The sequence below is a fragment of the Panicum virgatum genome, chromosome 4N, assembly GCF_016808335.1.
Source record: "Panicum virgatum strain AP13 chromosome 4N, P.virgatum_v5, whole genome shotgun sequence".
NCBI classification, from domain to species: Eukaryota; Viridiplantae; Streptophyta; class Magnoliopsida; order Poales; family Poaceae; genus Panicum; species Panicum virgatum.
The window spans coordinates 6487485-6505986 of NC_053148.1; the positions used below are offsets into that span (position 1 = coordinate 6487485).

The 18502-nt window shown below is 45.7% G+C and overlaps 1 protein-coding gene across 2 annotated transcripts; it reads right to left on the bottom strand.

Annotated features, from left to right (window-relative positions):
• Positions 1–11544: 11544 nt before the first annotated feature.
• Positions 11545–17643, bottom strand: LOC120669006 (ubiquitin carboxyl-terminal hydrolase 23-like). Of its 2 annotated transcripts, none has more exons than XM_039948832.1 (11): positions 17164–17643; positions 16786–16900; positions 15463–15573; positions 15177–15349; positions 14767–15093; positions 14515–14640; positions 13283–13957; positions 13080–13205; positions 12368–12956; positions 12163–12259; positions 11545–12016 (listed from the first exon to the last, which is right to left on the bottom strand). In XM_039948832.1, the coding sequence occupies exons 1-11, from the start codon at positions 17425–17427 to the stop codon at positions 11839–11841; spliced, it is 2781 nt and encodes a 926-aa protein (XP_039804766.1). In that variant the 5' UTR covers positions 17428–17643; the 3' UTR covers positions 11545–11838. The 2 variants fall into 2 exon arrangements, with proteins under 2 accessions (XP_039804766.1, XP_039804768.1); XM_039948834.1 differs by lacking the exon at positions 17164–17643 and adding an exon at positions 16402–16615.
• Positions 17644–18502: the final 859 nt, after the last annotated feature.

Genomic DNA, 18502 nt, shown 5'->3' on the forward strand with positions numbered 1-18502 from the left:
CAATTCTGACTCTTTTCTTAAGCTGCTTTCTGACGACACTCCAATAATCTTGAATAAGCTGCTGCCTTCCGGCAATCATACGGCAGCCTGCATGTCCGATTCGCCGTCGGGTCGGATCGATCGATGCATGCATGGTGATGATCTCACGCGCGCACGCTCATCATCGCATCCATCAATGCGCGCGTGAGTAGCTATAGCTCGTCGAGCCAAGGTAGAAATCGCGCGCAGTAGACGACGACGGCGCGCGCGTACAGGTGTGAAAAATTCACCGTTGGTAGAATGGTAGCTTGCTGTACGTAGCAATAGGAGCGAGGCGGCGCTACATGCTGGGCCGACGGGGGCCGGCCGTCGTGCCCTGCAGCCGTGGATCGGGGAGAGCCCCCGTCGCCGTCATAGGGAACGCGTGAGGATCGGAGGCGGGGGCGGCAGTACATTTACTTGGTACACGGGCACGGCGCGGTTTAATACCGGGACGCTGAGTCTACGGGTGACTGTAAACTCAGCAACTCACGGTCGATTTCCATTCCCTTTCCTTCCCCCGCAGCCTTCCACCTCCTTCCCCCTTCCACATTCTCCCTCACCATTTTCTCCTGGATCTCGGCTCCGGCCGTGGGAGCTCCGCTCCCCATGGCGACCGCGCCTCTCCCATCCGCTTCCCCTTCCCCCGCCCCCTTCCCTTCCCCTTTCTTCCGCTAGACCAGATCCATGGCGGCCGCCGCCTCCCCTTCCTCCCTCAAGCCGCGCTTCCCTTCCCTCGCTGAGCCGGCTCCTCCCCCTCCCTGAATCCGCCGCGCCTCCCCCGCGCGCCGGCGAAGGACCGCCTCCCTGGGCCGCCGCGGGCTCCCCCGCCGCCGCGCGCCGCCAGATCCGGCCCCCTGGGTCGCTGCGCGCTCCCCCGCCGGCGTCACCGCGAGATCCGTCTCGCTGGGCCACCGCGCGCTCGCCCGCCGCCGCCGCCGCTCGGATCCGCCTTCCTGGGTTGTGCAGCGGGGATGAGCGGCGCGGCGGGCCGCCGACGGGAGGCGGTGCCGCGGGCCGGCGGGGGAGGTAGGTTTTTTTTTGATATATCAAATTTTTTTTACCGACCAAAATTTTTACCCAAACTTTTTTGATTTTGATGTAATTTTTTTATTTTATAAGCATTTTTTGTTTTCGGATGCAAAATTTTTTTACTAATTTTTTTTTGTTCTGAATGTAAAATTTTTCTTTTCAAAATTTATCAATTTTTGCCTCTCAAATTTTTGTTTCTAACTTTTTCTCGTAAAAAAATTTCTCTCTCGAAAATTTCTCTTAGAATTTTTTTTTCTAAAATCGGAAAATGACAAAAAAATTACTAAAAATGAAAAAAATAGTCGGGAGATCGACCGTAGGGAGCCCCTCCCTAAGGTTAACCGTAAATTAGCGCCCGTTTAATACGCCCCCGCTCGAGTAATTTTATTCATCGCGCGCGCTAATAGGACGCAACCTATCGCAGAAGCGAGATAGTACAGGGACACAGCCTAGGCTCGGCCCACGAGGCCTCCTTTTCTATTCGATTATTAGATCATTGTATAGAGTTTTCTATTTGTTCCGGAACATTTATTTCGGACAGAACATTTTGTCTTGTTCGTGGAACATTTTGTTTTGTTTTCTAAATTAGTATGTTATATTTTTATAGAACATTTTCATTTGTTTCAGAACAATTTTATTTGTTTGAAATATTTTATTATTTTTAATATATATTGCACACTAATAATGATCCGTTTACCTTTTCGTTTCGTCATTATTACCTGGATCGTGCACTGATTTTTCTCTCTCGACTTGGATCGAAGTACTATAGGCAGGCCAGCTGCCTTCTGTGACGTCACGGCAGCCAATCGCGTGCGTTATATATAGACGCCCCCCGGAACCGGGATACCACTACCCTGCTGCATTTGGACGCTGCTACACCAGCACGGACTGACGTACACGTGGCGTGGTACACAGTATGCTATACGTCTATACGTATATATATACATCTCTTTTTATTTGAAGATTATATACATATGTTATAGCTTTCTACAATTCTACTATACTAGGCCGAGCAATAGCTAGCGAACCAAATCATTATTCATCTTCATGTCTCGAAAGCGACCGCGAAGATTGTGGGCAGGAGCCGCGCGCGCCGGCGACCGCGCCACGATTCAAACGATCGGGTACGGTGGGGGCTAGCTGCTTCGCGGAACAGTCGTAGGAGTACGTACGTACGTGTATGTTCAGTGTACACGATACGTACGTGTGCTCGAGCGTATGGCATTGATACGTTCTGTACGTGCAAGGGCCGGCCGGATCTACCTGGGGGCGTGGAGGGAACTACGAAAACGCCTACGATTTTTTTTATGGTCGGGGGGGGGGGGGGCGGGGGTGAGCATCCCCACTTGAATTTTATTTAAAGGGCTTTTTGCAAGTCAAAAACGTTTACAACTTGAGAGTGAGAGAAAAAAAAAAAGAGAAAACGCCTACGATTGCAAGTGGATGGCCAGTCTTTATATTTGGAAGGGATCCTAGTGCACGAGAGATGGAAAATAAAGCAAAAAGATAATAGATCGGGCACGTGTACCTGGGCTTCTTCTCCGGTTCACGTTGCAAGAATAATACCGGCCTGATCCGAGCTGAGGAAACTAGACCCTGTTAGAGAACTAAGCAATTTTCGATATATTTTAATTTCAAATATTACTAGCAATTTTATAGCATAATATAGTGATAGTGTGTGGACAAAATATGTGCATGTATTCATATTATTCTCACTAATAAGCATAAACGATATATTAAACCAGAATAGGTTTAGAGTGTACCCCAAGACGGGACCAGTGCCGGAGGCACCGGGTGCGCCGTTACCAGCTGCAATAGACATTCTATTCGACTGGCCTTGCCTGATGTAGTCGAACGACGTCGATGCAGGAAGATGTTCGCAGTGCAGTCCCACGAACGGTCACCAGGAAGTAGACGAAATAGTCGTTCACCCCGGTCGACGGGATGTAGACGAAGTAGTCGTTCAGAGAGCGAGTAGTCACGTCAAGATGCTCCCCAAAAACCTGATTGTCCACTATCCCGTGCAGGACCTTCAGCGAGCAGAGGTTCCGGAGGCCTGCTCTCGCTAGAGCTGTGCGCGCATCGCTAGCGATGGGAATAGCAGAAAGCAGCAAAGGGAGAAGGGAGAGGTCTCCTAAGCAGGAGTACATGAAGCAAGTGTGCTTGTGGTGTGAGGATGAGAGAAGGAGTGGGTGGTTTATAGAGGCGTGGAGGTGGCTCAGATTCAACGAACCTAGACGTTATAATGGATTTTGATGAGCAGCAATTACTGGTGCAATTGAGTCACAGGAATCTAATTAACCGCAAAGGTTTTATTCTGTGTCATCATTCACCTGTTAATGCCAATGTTTTATTGTCTCTGATTTAATGCTTTCAACAGCAAAATGTTCTCTCATCTCATCACGTCGCACCGCACCTGCACGTCACGTCCGGCCGCGCCACGCACATGCACACGCACGTTCGCTCACGCCCATGCCCTCGGCCTCAGCCTCGGCCTCGGCCTCAGCCTCGGCCCGGCGAGGCGAGGCGAGCGCGCGCGCGCGTGGTTCACCGACCTTCTCTTACCGGCTTCACAAGTGGTGTACATAGGGTCTACCCTTTAAGTCGGTTGAGATCCTCCTCAATTCCCGATACGGAATTAAACAATTAATTCCCTAACATTTAATAGTGGGCTTTGAATTCTTTTATTGCATTGAATAAAATAAATGGGCCAAGCCCATAATTCCAACAATCCCCACTAAGAATTTCATTCCACACTAGAAATGCTCTCATTCTCTCATCGATATACCGGTATTTGACAGAGACTATTAGTTGAACTTCCATCTAGGACAAAGGCTACACTTATTCACAATTGTACAATGGACTATGCCTTGAATTATCAGTCTTGTGCAAATAAGTTTGACCAGAGCCCTACACTGGTACTAGGCTGCATAAGCATCCCTGCGGTTTAGAGCTTATAAGTCATACTCCAGGCCTTTCATGAGTTTCTAGAGAATACCCAATTCTCATAGACTATGACAAGTAGTCAGACTCATAAAGGTGTGTTCCTTTCAGATATTCTGTAGGACAACATCTTTGTTTCAAGAAAACAACTCATTTGTTTTAAAGAAACCACCTGGAACACATTAAGGTATAGACCAACCTGCCATACAGATTAGAAGCGAAATGCGCCTTATACACGGAATGAGCCTTTTTACACAGGTTCTCTTCTCTTAGTCAGACTTAAGTTTGTTTCACCATCCTACTTCACGGGATCTCCGATCACATAGGACAGGTTTCCACTATAGAATGACACACGTGGGTTTCAAGCCCAATTCCATAGATGCATTGTCTATCACATTCCGTGAAAGACCTTTTGTAAACTGATCTGCCAGATTTTTAGCCGTCTGAACATAGTCCAAGGCTATTACTTCGGGGTTTCTCAATTTTCTGACAGATTTCAACTGCTTTTTCACATGTCTTGATGACTTCATGTTATCCTTTGAACTGTTCACCTTGACAATCACCGTTTAATTATCACAGTTTATTAGAATTGCCGGTATCGGTTTTTCAACTCTCGAAAAATCCATAAGGAGCTCACGAAGCCACTCAGCCTCAACATTAGCGGTATCTAATGATGTGAGTTCTGCTTCCATAGTTGATCTCGTTAAGATGGTCTGCTTGCAAGACTTCCAGGAAATAGCTCCACCACCAAGTGTAAACACATATCCACTTGTGGCCTTTATCTCATCAGCATCAGAAATCCAGTTTGAATCACTATAGCCTTCTAGTACCCTTGGGTACCCGGTGTAGTGAATTCCATAGTTCATTGTGCCTGTCGGTACCCTATAGCAGGGATACACAGTTTTACTGCAGCAGGGTAGGACCTGCGTAGTTATCCGTAACTGCATGGAAATGACAAGAGTAGCCAGGCCCCACGGGCCAGACTCTTCCCTCACCAGGCCAACGGCCCCGGACCCGCTCCCCGCCTGGGGATGGGTCCGGAGACGCCACGTGCCTCTAAGCAAGAGAAGACCCGAGCTGACAGTCGAGACCTCGGACCCCCATAGGGGTCCGGGACCTCCTGCGCTCGCCCGGACCCCCCTTTTCCGCATAGGGGTCCGGAGCTGCCACGTGGCCCGGAGGCCCGGGCTCGAGCGCAAGCCTTCCGCTGGAAGACTCGCGCGCGCCACTGCATTTAATGCAGTTGGACAAGGCGTGCTCTGCCGCCGCGGTATGCGAGACAGCTTTTGTCAGGCTTCGCTGTGCACCGCGTATTACCAAGGTGCACAGTGCAGCCGCCTGTGCTGCGCCCGCGCAGAGCCCGTCTGCCGCATTAAATGGATACGACGGCACGGCACTTTTCCATCATACCGCCTATGCCGCAAGCTACACAGCTCGCTCAAGCTACGTGGCAGGCGACGCCACTAGCTACATCAGGTTCCGTCCCGACAAGACAGCGCCAGGACATGATGGACGAAGGGCTCCGGGAGCAGGCAAGGGAACCCAGAAGAGATCTCCTTTGCCTGCAACGCCATTATGTATGAACAGTATGTTATTTTATACTACATCGTTGGACCCACCTGTCGGGGACCCAACAGCTGTGTACGTGCCCCTTTGAGATATAAAAGGGAGGCGCTCGCTGTGCACAAGACATCTCCAGACGGACACAAGCTCTGGCAACTCTCACACTCTCGTGGGAAGGCAATACAACATGCAGTGGATGTAGGGTATTACGCTCCGGCGGCCTGAACCACTCTAAATCTTGCTGTGTTCATCGTGTTCTTGAGCGAGATCGATCTAAGACTAGCTAACCCCTAAGTACACACCCTCTGGGCTAGGGCGGGTGCATTCCACCACCCGGCTGTGGTTTGCAGCACCACGACAGTGCCCTTTAGATAGCTCATTACTCTTTCAAGAGCCTTCCAATGATCATCTCCCGGGTTTGAAACAAACCGGCTCAGTTTGCTTACAGCAAACGAGATGTCAGGTCTTGTTGTGCTAGCTAAATACATCAATGACCCAATGAGCTGAGAATATCTCATCTGATCTCGCATTATCTTTTTGTTTTTTTAGAATTAAACTGGCATCATATGGTTTTGATACAGGTTTATAGTCGCTATAACCAAAGCGACTTAACACCTTCTCTACATAGTGAGACTGTGTAAGAATCACCCCACCATTGCTCTCTTTTACCAGCTTTATATTAAGGATAACATCAGCTTCTCCCAGATCCTTCATCTCAAGACTTTGAGATAAACAGTCTTTGACTTTCTTAATCACATTAAGGCTAGTGCCAAAGATCAGTATGCCATCCACATACAAGCACAAAATCACTTCTTCAGCCCCACCATAGTGATAGTACACACATTTGTCAGCTTCGTTCACAACAAAGCCAGCAGACGTCAAAGTTCTGTTGAACTTTTCATGCCACTGCTTAGGTGCTTGCTTGAGACCATATAAAAATTTCAACAACTTACAAATCATTCCTTCTTGACCCTTGGATACAAACCCATCTGGCTGGTCCATATTGATCTCCTCTTCCAACTCTCCATTGAGGAAAGCCGTCTTAACGTCCATCTGATGAACGAGAAGACCATAAAAGGCTGCCAGGGAAAGTAACACTCGAATTGTGGTCAATCGGGCAACTAGTGAATAAGTGTCAAAGAAATCTTCTCCTTCTTTTTGGGTATAACCCTTGGCCACAAGCCTAGCCTTGTACTTTTCAATAGTACCATCTGGCCTAAGCTTTTTCTTGAACACCCACTTGCATCCAACCGGTTTACATCCATAAGGACGTTTAACGACCTCCCAAGTTCCATTAGACATAATAGAATCCATCTCACTCCTCACTGCTTTCTTCCAATAGTCAACATCAGGAGATGAATATGCCTCTTCAATGGTTCTGGGTGTATCATCCATGAGGTATACAATGAAATCATCACCAAAAGACTTTACAGTCCTTTGTCTCTTGCTCTTTCTAGGAGCATCATTGTTATCCTCCTCAGGATTTTCCACAAGTGTAGGTTCATTGTATTCTATTGGCTCAGCAGAGCTATCATCCTCGATGAACTCTTGCCTAGATGAACTTGTTCCATCTCTCATGGAAAAAATGTTTTCAAAAATGTAGCATCTCTGGACTCCATCATAGTATCAACATGCATGTCAGGTACTCCAGATTTCACTATTAAAAATCTATACCCAACGCTATGAATAGCATAACCCAGAAATACACAATCCACAGTTTTTGGTCCAAATTTACGTTTCTTGGTTTTTGGCACACTCATTTTTGCCAAACAACCCCATGTACATAAGTATGAAAGTGTTGGCCTTTTCTTCTCCCATTCCTCGAATGGTGTTATCTCTTTATTCTTTGTAGGAATACGGTTTAGGACATGACATGCAGTCAATATAGCCTCACCCCACCATTCCTTGGAAAGTCCCGCTGTATCTAACATGGCGTTAACCAAATCCGTTAGAGTTCGGTTTTTTCTTTCGGCAACCCCATTTGACTGAGGTGAATAGGGAGGCGTCCTCTCATGAATAATACCATGTTCCTCGCAGAATAAAGTGAATAAATTTGAGAAGTACTCGCCACCACGATCTGACCTAACTCTTTTGATCTTTCTCTCAAGTTGGTTTTCTACTTCAACTTTATAGATTTTAAAGTAGTGTAAAACTTCATCTTTTGACTTCAACAAATAGATGTAACAAAACCTAGTGCTGTCATCAATCAAAGTCATGAAATATCTTTTACCACCTTTTGTCAACACTCCATTCATTTCGCACAAATCGGAATGAATTAATTCTAAGAGTGCTAAGCTCCTCGCCTCCGCGGCCTTATGAGGCTTGCGAGTTTATTTTGATTCAACACTTACATGGCACTTAGAATTTTTGACAAAAGTAAACTTTGGAATTAAACTCAAATTAGCTTAGCGCATCATACAACCAAAATTAACGTGATAAAGCCTCGAATGCCAAACATTTGTTTCAACAACATTAATAACATTGTATGCCACTTTATTACAAACATCTGACAAAGAAAGACGGAACAAGCCTCCGCTTTTATAACCTTTTCCAACAAAAGTACCAAACTTAGACAAGATACATTTATTGGACTCAAAGACTAATTTAAAACCATCTCTACACAGTAGAGAGCCGCTGACTAGATTCTTCTTGATGGTGGGGACATGCTGCACGTTCTTCATCTGCACGGTCTTCCCCGAAATAAACTTCAGATTTACCGTACCAAAACTAAGTACATGCGCATGCGATCCGTTCCCCATCAGCAAGGAGGAAGTCCCGCTGTCCTGGTAAGAAGAAAACAAAGAAGCATCAGCACAAACATGAATATCAGCACCAGTGTTAACCCACCACTCGGGTGAACAAAAAACTGAAAGAACTGTAGGTAATAATTTATCATACCTCGATGTTCCTCCAGGCTCGCTAATTACCATGTTGGCGGAGTCATTGCCTTTGCGGTTCGGACACTTTTGCAGCAAAGTGTTCCGTACTAGCGCACACATAGCAAGCTCCCTTCTTCTTCTTCTTCTTCTTCTTGAAGGTGGTTGTCTACCTAGTCTTTGGTTGGTTCAGCAGTGGCTTTTTCTTATTCTTGGGGGAGTTGTTCTTCTGAACAAGATTGGCACTTGAAGCACCAACAACTCCTTTCCCACGTATGTCCTTTGCTCTCGCCTTCTCCTCAACATCAAGAGTCCCAATGAGTCCATCTATGGTGAACTCCTGTCTCTTGTGTTTTAGTGAAGTAGCAAAGTCCCTCCAAGAAGGTGGCAGTTTAGAGATAATACCTCCGGCCACAAACTTATCGGGTAACACACATGTGGACTCTTTGCTATAATTTTTGAGATCTTTTGCTAGTGTATGTATTTCATGAGTCTGTTCCACCACAGAACAACCTTCGACCATCCTATAGTCAAGGAACTGCTCCATCGCATACAACTCACTGCCGGTATCAGACACTCCATATTGAGCCTCAAGAGCATCCCACAATTCTTTGCCAGTTGGCAGTAGGACATAAGAATCCACCAGGTTTTCAGCGAGAACACTAATGACGCAGCCTCGAAAGAGGGTATCAGCCTCATCAGACGCACTCCCTTCCTCTGGAGTGAACTGTTCAGGCTTACCCTCTTTTACATGCATCACTCTCAGCACTGTCAACCATAGTATAAGCCGCTCTTGCCAACGTTTGTAATTTGAACCATCAAAAGGTGGCGGTTTGATTGTTGCAGCAAAGCTAGATACCGAAAGCCTATTAACATAATCAGGTTTTTGGATTGTTAGAGAACTAGGCAATTTTCAGTATATTTTAATTTCAAATATTACTAGCAATTTCATGGCATAAAAGAGTGATAGTGTGTGGACAAAATATGTGCATGTGTTCATGTTATTCTCACTAATAAGCATGAACAATATATTAAACCAGAATAAGTTTAGAGTGTACCCCAAGACGGAACCAGTGCCGGAGGCACCGGGTGCGCCGTTACCAGCTGGAATAGACATTCTATTCGACTGGCCTTGCCTGATGTAGCCGAACGACGTCGATGCAGGAAGATGTTCGCAGTGCAGTCCCACGAACGGTCACCAGAAAGTAGATGAAGTAGTCGTTCACGCCAGTCGCCGGGATGTAGACGAAGTAGTCGTCCAGGGAGCGAGCAGTCGCACGAACGGTCACCAGGAAGTAGACGAAGTAGTTGTTCACGCTGGTCGCCGGGATGTAGACAAAGTAGTCATTCAGGGAGCGAGCAGTCACGTCAAGACGCTCCCCAAAAATCTGATTGCCCGCTATCCTGTGTAGGACCTTCAGCGCCTGTCGCCGGGATGTAGACGAAGTAGTCGTTCAGGGAGCGAACAGTCACACGAACGGTCACCAGGAAGTAGATGAAGTAGTCGTTCACGCCGATCGCCGGGATGTAGACGAAGTAGTCGAACGGTCACCAGGAAGTAGACGAAGTAGTCGTTCACGCCGATCGCCGGGATGTAGACGAAGTAGTCGAACGGTCACCAGGAAGTAGACTTAGTAGTCGTTCACGCCGGTCATCGGGATGTAGACGAAGTAGTCGTTCAGGGAGCGAGCAATCGCGTCAAGACGCTCCCCAAGGACCTTCCTGGATGTAGACGCCGGTTGCCGAGATGTTGACGAAGTAGTCGAACGGTCACCAGAGAGTAGACGAATTAGTTCGTTCACCCGCTATTCCGTGCAGGACCTTCAGCGAGCAGATGTTAATAGCAGAAAGCAGCAGAGAGAGAAGGGAGAGGTCTCCTAAGCAGTAGTACCTGAAGCAAGTGTGCTTGTGGGCGAGGCGAGCACTTGTGTGGTTCACCGACCTCCTCTTACCGGCTTCACAAGTGGTGTACTCCCTCCTTCCCCGATTATAAGGCGTGCGCCGGTTTTCTGCTTTTCCGTATATGTAAGGCGCCGGCGTCTCGGTACTCCAGCTAGATCTCTGCACCCGCTACCTCATTAATTTGCGGAATCAATTGGCCCATGGAAAACCAACAGCTCACCAATGCATGCCGCCATGCAGAACGATGCCGTGTCTGTTTTGGCTACTATTTCTCGGGCGGGACCGGAACGAAGCTTGCATGTGGATGTAGATGATGCAGCATTTAAAACTAGCGTATGTGGCCGATCTCTCTTGGTCCCTGTGCTTCACTGCCGCGTGTCATAGAATCGGGGAAGGAGGGAATACATATGATCCACCCTTTAAGTCGGTTGAGATCCTCCTCAATTTCCGATATGGAATTAAACAATTAATTCCTTAACATTTAATAGTGAATTTTGATTTTTTTTTATTACATTGAATAAAATAAATGGGCCAATCTCATAATTCCAACCGGATTCCTTAACATTTAATAGTGAATTTTGAATTTTTTTATTACATTGAATAAAATAAATGGGCCAATCTCATAATTACAACAGACCCGGTCGTGTTCGTAGCAAGATCCGGAATTCTTGTTGCGCATCCTCGTCACATGGGGGTTTCCCCGCTGAAATTTTCTCTCAGAAGTCAAAACAGGAGGCGTTTGCCGCGCGCGCGCCACGGTGGCGGCGGCGCGACACGGAGGGCCAGATAAGATCGCGCATTCAACGCCGCGCGTCCGGGAGCCACCGTACCGGAGCTGAATCTAGACGGATTCCCCCTCCCTCCTCCCCGTCCGGCCGTCCCCCACGCAGCCGTAGGAGCCAACACCAATCCGTCCGTCCCTCGCGCGACCGCCGTATCATTATCCGTTGCCGTCATTACTCCCCGGTCCAGCCGCACCACCCGTCCCAGCTTGCGAGCCGCCTCGTACTCCACCTCGCCATTAACGAGCTCGTGGGAGGTCATCACCTAGTCCCGCACCAGCCCCCCCCCCCCCCCCCCCCCCCCCGGTCTGGGGCCGGCCGCCAAGATCAACGGCAAGCATCTCGGTCGGGCAGAAGCTTATTCACCCCTAGCTCAACAGGTTGTACGGCATTACAGCAGAGAGAGAGTAGCGTAATAACAGGCCGACTGCAACAGGCAGCTGTCAAACACTTTATCATACATAAAAGATCAACATATTATTCGATATCGATAAACAACAAACCAACATCTGAGGTCCGAGCACATTGTCTGTCTTTCGCCTGTTCGCTACAGAACACGTTACAGCCGGTTCAAATGTCTATCAAAACTGCTAAAACAACATAGCCACAACGAACGACGAATGAAGTAACTCAAATCTCTTCACCAATGGGTGCTACAACATAACAACAGCAGTCTCTGGGTGTGTGTGTTGGGGTGGGGGTGGGGTGGGGGGGGGGGGTGTTCATATTCTCAACCCTTCTGTCATGTTAGGCTTGTTCCAAGATTTGCCCTGGTAAGATTTTTGTTTCGATCTCCGCTGCGAGATGTAGTTTGCCTCCTCCTGGAAGGGGTTTGGCCCGCCGAAATCTTGCTTCGAGTTCCGGACTTTCTTTGTCTTTCCTCTGTCGTACTCCTCGTCCCTGGGAAGGGGCAAGTGAATATGACATGCACGGTTAGCTACTTGTTTCCCTCAACATAAGTCTACTACGAAATTGGGGACCAAAAAATTCCAACATGAAAAAAAACATTACTAGTGATATACTGCAAATACCAGATAGAGACTCACCACTTGTCCAAGACGTAACCAATGTTGTTTTTGCGTTTTGGATGTTGCCACTCTGCAACTTTGGTATTTGGCATGTCTATGTCATCCCAGCATGGAACTGAAAATCAAACAAATAATCAAATGATAGGCTAAATTGATGGTGCGACAGTAGCTTCCATTTCATCTATAAAACAGAATGTGCAGTGCATTGAGAGAATATGCCAACCGGTAGCTTCCATCAGGTCCGACGCACGAATACTGACAGGTTGGGGCACTGTAGCATCTTCATGTTTCCTTGATTGCGCCTGGTCTATGGAAGAGCTTGAACCGGACTTTGGAATGTCAGCATTAGCAGAAGGTGCATTTGTCTCAGTATCAACACATGCACCATTAACCTTCTGCTTGTTTTCGGAGGACTGAGTATAATTTTCGGGCCTTTCACTAGCATGTGAGTGTTTCCGACGCCCTGAGGTACACTCTACGGCTTCAGATTGTGCAGTTGCCGATGTTGATGTCAGCTGCTCATTCATATTGTCACCTAAACAAGATATATTTGCCACGTCCTTGCAATCCACAAGACGTCTTCTAGTTCGCTTGTGTTTTGTTTTCTTCCCTGCCTTTAGTGAAGCCACCAACAGTTGTTTGGAACCTAACCACATGTTCACAACAGGATACCTCACAAACTTCTTTGACTTGAAATTTGCCTTTTGAGCTGTAGTGCCATTGCATGAAGCAGCCACGGCAACCTGCACAGAACCACCAGAGCTGATCTGCTGTCCACACTTCACTTGTGCAAGTTCCGGTGCAGTGTTGTTCTGCATATAAGCACATGTGACAAATGTAATAAATATCAGCTCATTTCCAACAAAATGATGCTACTATATGATTTAGTTCATCCGAAAAAAGCAACAGATATGGAGCAAAAGGGGGTGCTATACCTGACTAATAGGAAGTGCCATTACGATGTCATTAGCTTGCTCAACAGATCCGGGCAAGTCCTTGGCTTTCTCACTGGAAGTAAGAGATCCAGAGCCAGGCACGACACCATTTGAAACAATAGAATCCTGTAATTTTCATGATATAAATAAGATATCAACTATTCAAAAAAATTTAAAAATGCAGTGACCATCATAAAGCAAACCTTCTTTAATGAAGTCTGTGCAGTAAACCCTGCAGATGTGTCATTTACAGGGGCAGTTGGCTTCGATAATGGAGTTGTTTGACGTTGAGAAGTAAGTTTATCAGCCTTGGACAATGTACCAGCACCATTGACCATGGGAGAGGCAACAGAAGTACTTTTCCCTGCCTCAGCCTTAGGTTCCACTTCTTGCAAAGACCTCCCAGCAACTGTTTGTTTACCAGAAATATAAGCAATCGATAAAGGTTGATGGGAGGAAGAGGTATCCTGGCCATTTACAGAACACTGAATTGATTTAGCAGGCAAGGTAACACCATCATTTCGAGGTCCAAGAGCTTGTGTGGAAGGCAGGCCATTGCTTTGAGAGGCTGCTGCATTTTCAGCTTTGACTTCATTCTTTGAAAAATGGTCTCCTGAAGTCTTGCCAAAAATGCTAGAATAGCCATTGCTTGTGCTATGCGTTTTATCACCAAATGGAGACGAACCATTCAAATGTTCTGCTTTTACACTGCCTTGGGTAATACCAATAAGGGTAGAGGTCTTTTCAGGGGTTCTCTTTGTGGTCAAATTAGCAGTGCTATTATCTCGGCGCACCACCGGATTCCCAATACTGTCACGTACATAAAATAGCATATAGGCCTTCTGCCTCAATACATCTGCCTCACGAACTTGGCGCACCTGCAGTTGATGTCCATAAGGATCAGTATGAGTTGAGGAAAACTAGAGCCCAACAAAGTAGCCAAGGGGCACAAAGTGAAAGTAGAACAGTAGAAACATGCCACATGTACTTCAAAACATGATACTACTCATTTTTTTCTTCTCCCTAATAATGCAAAGATCATACTTCATACTTTATTTGTAGCTAATCTAGCCAATGGGTCTTCGCATCATAGTGAACCCAAGGTAGTAATAATGTAATAAAACAGGATATAGGAATCCTCACTGTTGTAAAGAGAACTTTGAGGATTGACTACTTAAACTCGTGTATTAACTGCAAGAGACATCAATAATGCTTTTAAAAAGTACAGAATGAAGTTGTGAACAAAATCTTTTCCGAGTCAGTGAAGCTAGAAAACTTGCATATGAAAAGGTTACTTCAGTGGTTTAAGAAATATTAATTGCACGGATGCTAAATGAGTCTGCAGGTTAATGTTAGCAGTAGCACTGTAAGTGTGAACTACAAACAAATGACAGAATGAGTAAAGCTTAATGGAAAGATTAATGCCATACTAGACCTGGTTATCATCAAGATTGTGCCACATCCCGCTGGATGTACGAACAAAGCAAAAGTAGTGACCTGATTGAGTGTTCCAACCAGCATGAACTAAGACACCATAAAGGCTGTATTTGAAATCTGCACCCTGCGCCAATAATCATAATTAATGATAAGAAGAAGAAAAACTAACTAAAAAATCCAGTGATTTAGTGAAGAAAAACTGATTGAAATTGTACAAGGTAAAACAAGAATCTCAGAACAGGTTACTGACTTTAGAATCACTAACAAATGGTTTCAAGTCGAGAACTGGTTGGAAATCCACTTTTTTGTCAATTTTTTCGCGGGGATTGAAAGGGCTAAAGCGCTTCAGATGAACTGTCAGGACATTTGGAGCCTTATCAATTGTAAACCTCTTCTTTGCTACAACTTTCTGCCTGCAGCGTTCACACTGGTATTGCTTTTTACCCCCATCTAGTAGCTCTTCCTCAGTAAAATTTTGAAGTGCCCGCACTAAAGTTGTAGCCTTGGCAATATCAAGACTAAGGTCCAAGAAAGGATCAAATTTATTGGAACAATGCAAGCACCGTGTGCATTTCACCTGTAAGTAGCCGAATACAGAATAAGGGAATGAGGATTCTTATGCCAGTCCAGGTGTAACTCAACGATGCACACAGAGCATACCTGACTTCTAAGGCGGCCACCAAATATTTTGTGAACTAAGCTTTTTTCATAGGCACTTTGCGACTCACTTGGTACCCCAGAAGGTAAGCAGCATTTATGCATGGATTCGAGCAAATTAACCATTAACTCGTGTGCATCTTCTTGTCTTGAATTACGGAAACTCCGGGATATGCCTATTTTGCAGTCAAAGATCACATTGATATAGAATAAAAGCTAGATTGCAGAATTGCAAAATAAAAAATGGTCATAGGTATTTTTAATTCATCTAGAGAAGATAAAAGGATACAGCGTAAGTTCTTCACAATATTCGATGGTGTCACTATTTTTCCAGTTGACTGTAGAGCCATCTTGACATGATTCTGCAGAGCACATAATGCACAAAATCCAGAGGTATGACCTTCAGCAAAGAGAAAAGAAATCAGCAACAGCAACAACATAAATACTGTTCAGTGGAAAATTAAGGAAGATCTTTGCTTGTTTAACAAGCTTGATAATACAATGATGCTTTCAGTTCTCCAAAACAGCATATAAATGCATTACGTAGCACCATTCTTATTCTGTACAGACATGCATCAAAGGATGATGGCAGCAGTTAAGGTGATTCTACAGAATAGTAAATATTGCCACACAGTGGCATTTTTCCCAATATGGTCATAGTAACGAATAAATGTCAGAGAGCACATTTCCTGTTGATTTCTGTGGTTCAGGTACAGGGGAAAGAACTATCTCGCGCTGCCTCACTATCTCGTAACCAAATGGTGAACAAGGTTTACAGCCAATAACTCTAATGAATCATGTCATAAAAAAAAATCTCACACCACTCGGAAACACACATACAAAGCACATGCCCAACTTCAAAAAAAATTATTTACCCTGTGTTACTGCAAGCAGCAGCATGTTCAGAACTAGAGGCATGGCTGTAAATTTGGAAATACAGGAAGAGAAATTAATTAATGAGGTCAGGAAAACTTAGATACAGTGGATTGTTTGCCAAACCCCACTAGAGGGAACACCTGAAAAGTAAGATTGCAGTATGAACTTACTTATATTGGGTCCATTGGGTGTGGCTCGTCAGGTAACCAGAAATAACAAATTTATTCAAGATTGGATGGTAATCAAATGTTCAGGTTAGTGAACACCATCATGGTAATTTCTTTTTAAATAGTGGACTTCTTAACCATTGTCTTCACTAAAATATGGATTTTCCAATCGAAGCATAACTCACATCTCTAAACTTGAAAGTAGAATGAACAGCCTTTACACGAACTTTCCAGTTGATGAAATGTCTCAGCTGAAGATGGTATTGGATCCCTTCATTGATGAACGATATTCAATCTGAATAAATGGTGAATTGGCCAGGGGTGTAAAATTGAATATCCTTGACTCCCTTGACTCTTAAAAATGTATTTTGAGGCATTGTCGTTTTTGGTGCCACACCACTATTAAGAACAAAGTAGCGTGTAATTGGTAATTGCGCGAGTGTCAACCGTGCATAATAGTGAGTGCAGTTACTGCTAATTTTGGAATCCACAAGCTCATATGCAACATTGTCATCTGATGCAACATGTTGAACTTGAACTGACTGGTTGACAGTAGCAACAGCACTTACATGAGGATTTGTGCTTCCCGCTCTGCAAATAGGCTGCAAACGGCTCTGTGTACGTCAAGCATTGCAGAACCGAGTTGAGGTAGCAGGTGTTACCAAGATTTTGCAAACCAGCACCCTGCAAGACATCAACAAACTGCAGTTCAACAAAACATTGATCCATTGTCCACCACACTAAAACCTCACGAGATGGAGATGGCGGGACCAAAACAAGCAACTTACGAAATACCCGAAATCGCAGCTAATTTTACTCCAATTACCTAAATTGACAGCTACACTGGCAAACACACTGGTCATTGCTACTTCACCTCCCAAAACCCCTATTAAAACGAAACTTTTATAGCTCAAATCCTCAAAAAGACTGCAACTTTGGGGACTCACAATTCTCCCGAGGTAGATCCTGGCGACGCTGAGCTCCGGATCGATAACGCCGGCGTTCCCCTTCTCCGACCTCCTCGTCCCCCCCTCGCCGCTCCCCGCCGCCGCCGGGGCCCCGACCTTACCCGCAGCCTGCGGGTTCAGCGTCTCCATCCGGAACCCGCTGCCCCCCGCGGTCACCGCGGCATGCGGCCTCCGGGCGAGGTGGAACTCTATCCTCCGGTGCAGCACCCCCTCCGGCGCCGCCGCCGTCGACACCTCCGCCATTCCTTAGGGTTTCTCACCGCAGCGGCAACAGCACAGCGCCTCAAGATCGGGCGCGCAAGGGACTAGCACTTGGCCTGAATTCCTGGACAAAATTGTCGGATCAACACTCGAGGGGTCGATCGATAGGGAAGGGGGAGATTGGTGCGGCGCGCTGCTGCTTTTTTTTTTTCTTTTTTTCTGGCCGCCGTTCGCAACGCGATAGCGGAAGAGGGGGAGAGCTGGAGGTGGGAGGCTGAGCAAAACCCTATACCCCTAGCAAATGGACGGCTGAGATGGGAGGGGTGAGGGCGGCAGGACGATCTGGAGCGTCCACTTGTGGAGCACGTGTTTCTTCTTCGATGAGACTGTGCAGTGGGCCCCTTGAGGAACGCGTCATGGGCGCGATTGAAGCGGCCGAAGCCGGAGCTAGGTGTAGACGTGTAGCCAGTAGTAGCTCTGCAGTTGGCCAGTTGCTGCTCGAACTGCGCTATTTGCGGTTAGGCCGTATTTAGATGTTTTGGTAATTTTTTAAAGAAAATCTTGCTATTTAGAAGTATTGAATAAAATTTATTTATAAATTTTTTAACATGGATGGGTTGTAAATCTCGAGATGAATCTAATGAGCTTAATTAATTCATGATTAATTCATAATTAGCAAATGATTAGAATCATCTCATGATTTACAACGCAAAAAGTTTTATAAACAAATTTTATTTAATACTCCATGTGTCCAAATATTCGATGTGACATTTTTTTTAATTTTTTAGATCTAAACACGGCTAATTAGGAAGAACTTGTGATTTTTAAGCAAGAGTGAAGATGATATTACCATTAATATTAGCTGCAGAAAAGCTACCGTCCATATATAGCACGTATGCTAGCAATCTAGCAATTGCTCCAAAGTGCCAAATTTTGTTAATTCATGGTAGCAAAGTAAAAGCTTTGTATAAGGTAGAGGTGATCTCACCCCACATCATCCTCAAGGCAAAGTCTAAAATGTCTTTGCTCGGAATGGCGAAATATTGCTTTAAAAAATGGTGAAATGAGGCTTGGTTATGAATCCAAGCACATTCATGGCATCATATTCTTTGTTTTT

Excerpts from the sequence above, each read along its gene's own strand:
- LOC120669006 (XM_039948832.1), bottom strand. The coding sequence starts at position 17,427 with ATGGCGGAGGTGTCGACGGCGGCGGCGCCGGAGGGGGTGCTGCACCGG. Across the intron at positions 15,574-16,785 it reads CGGGAAGCACAAATCCTCAT|GTCATACCTCTGGATTTTGT; the intron begins GTAAGTGCTGTT and ends TCTTTGCTGAAG. Across the intron at positions 14,641-14,766 it reads CATTTGTTAGTGATTCTAAA|GGTGCAGATTTCAAATACAG; the intron begins GTCAGTAACCTG and ends TTATTGGCGCAG.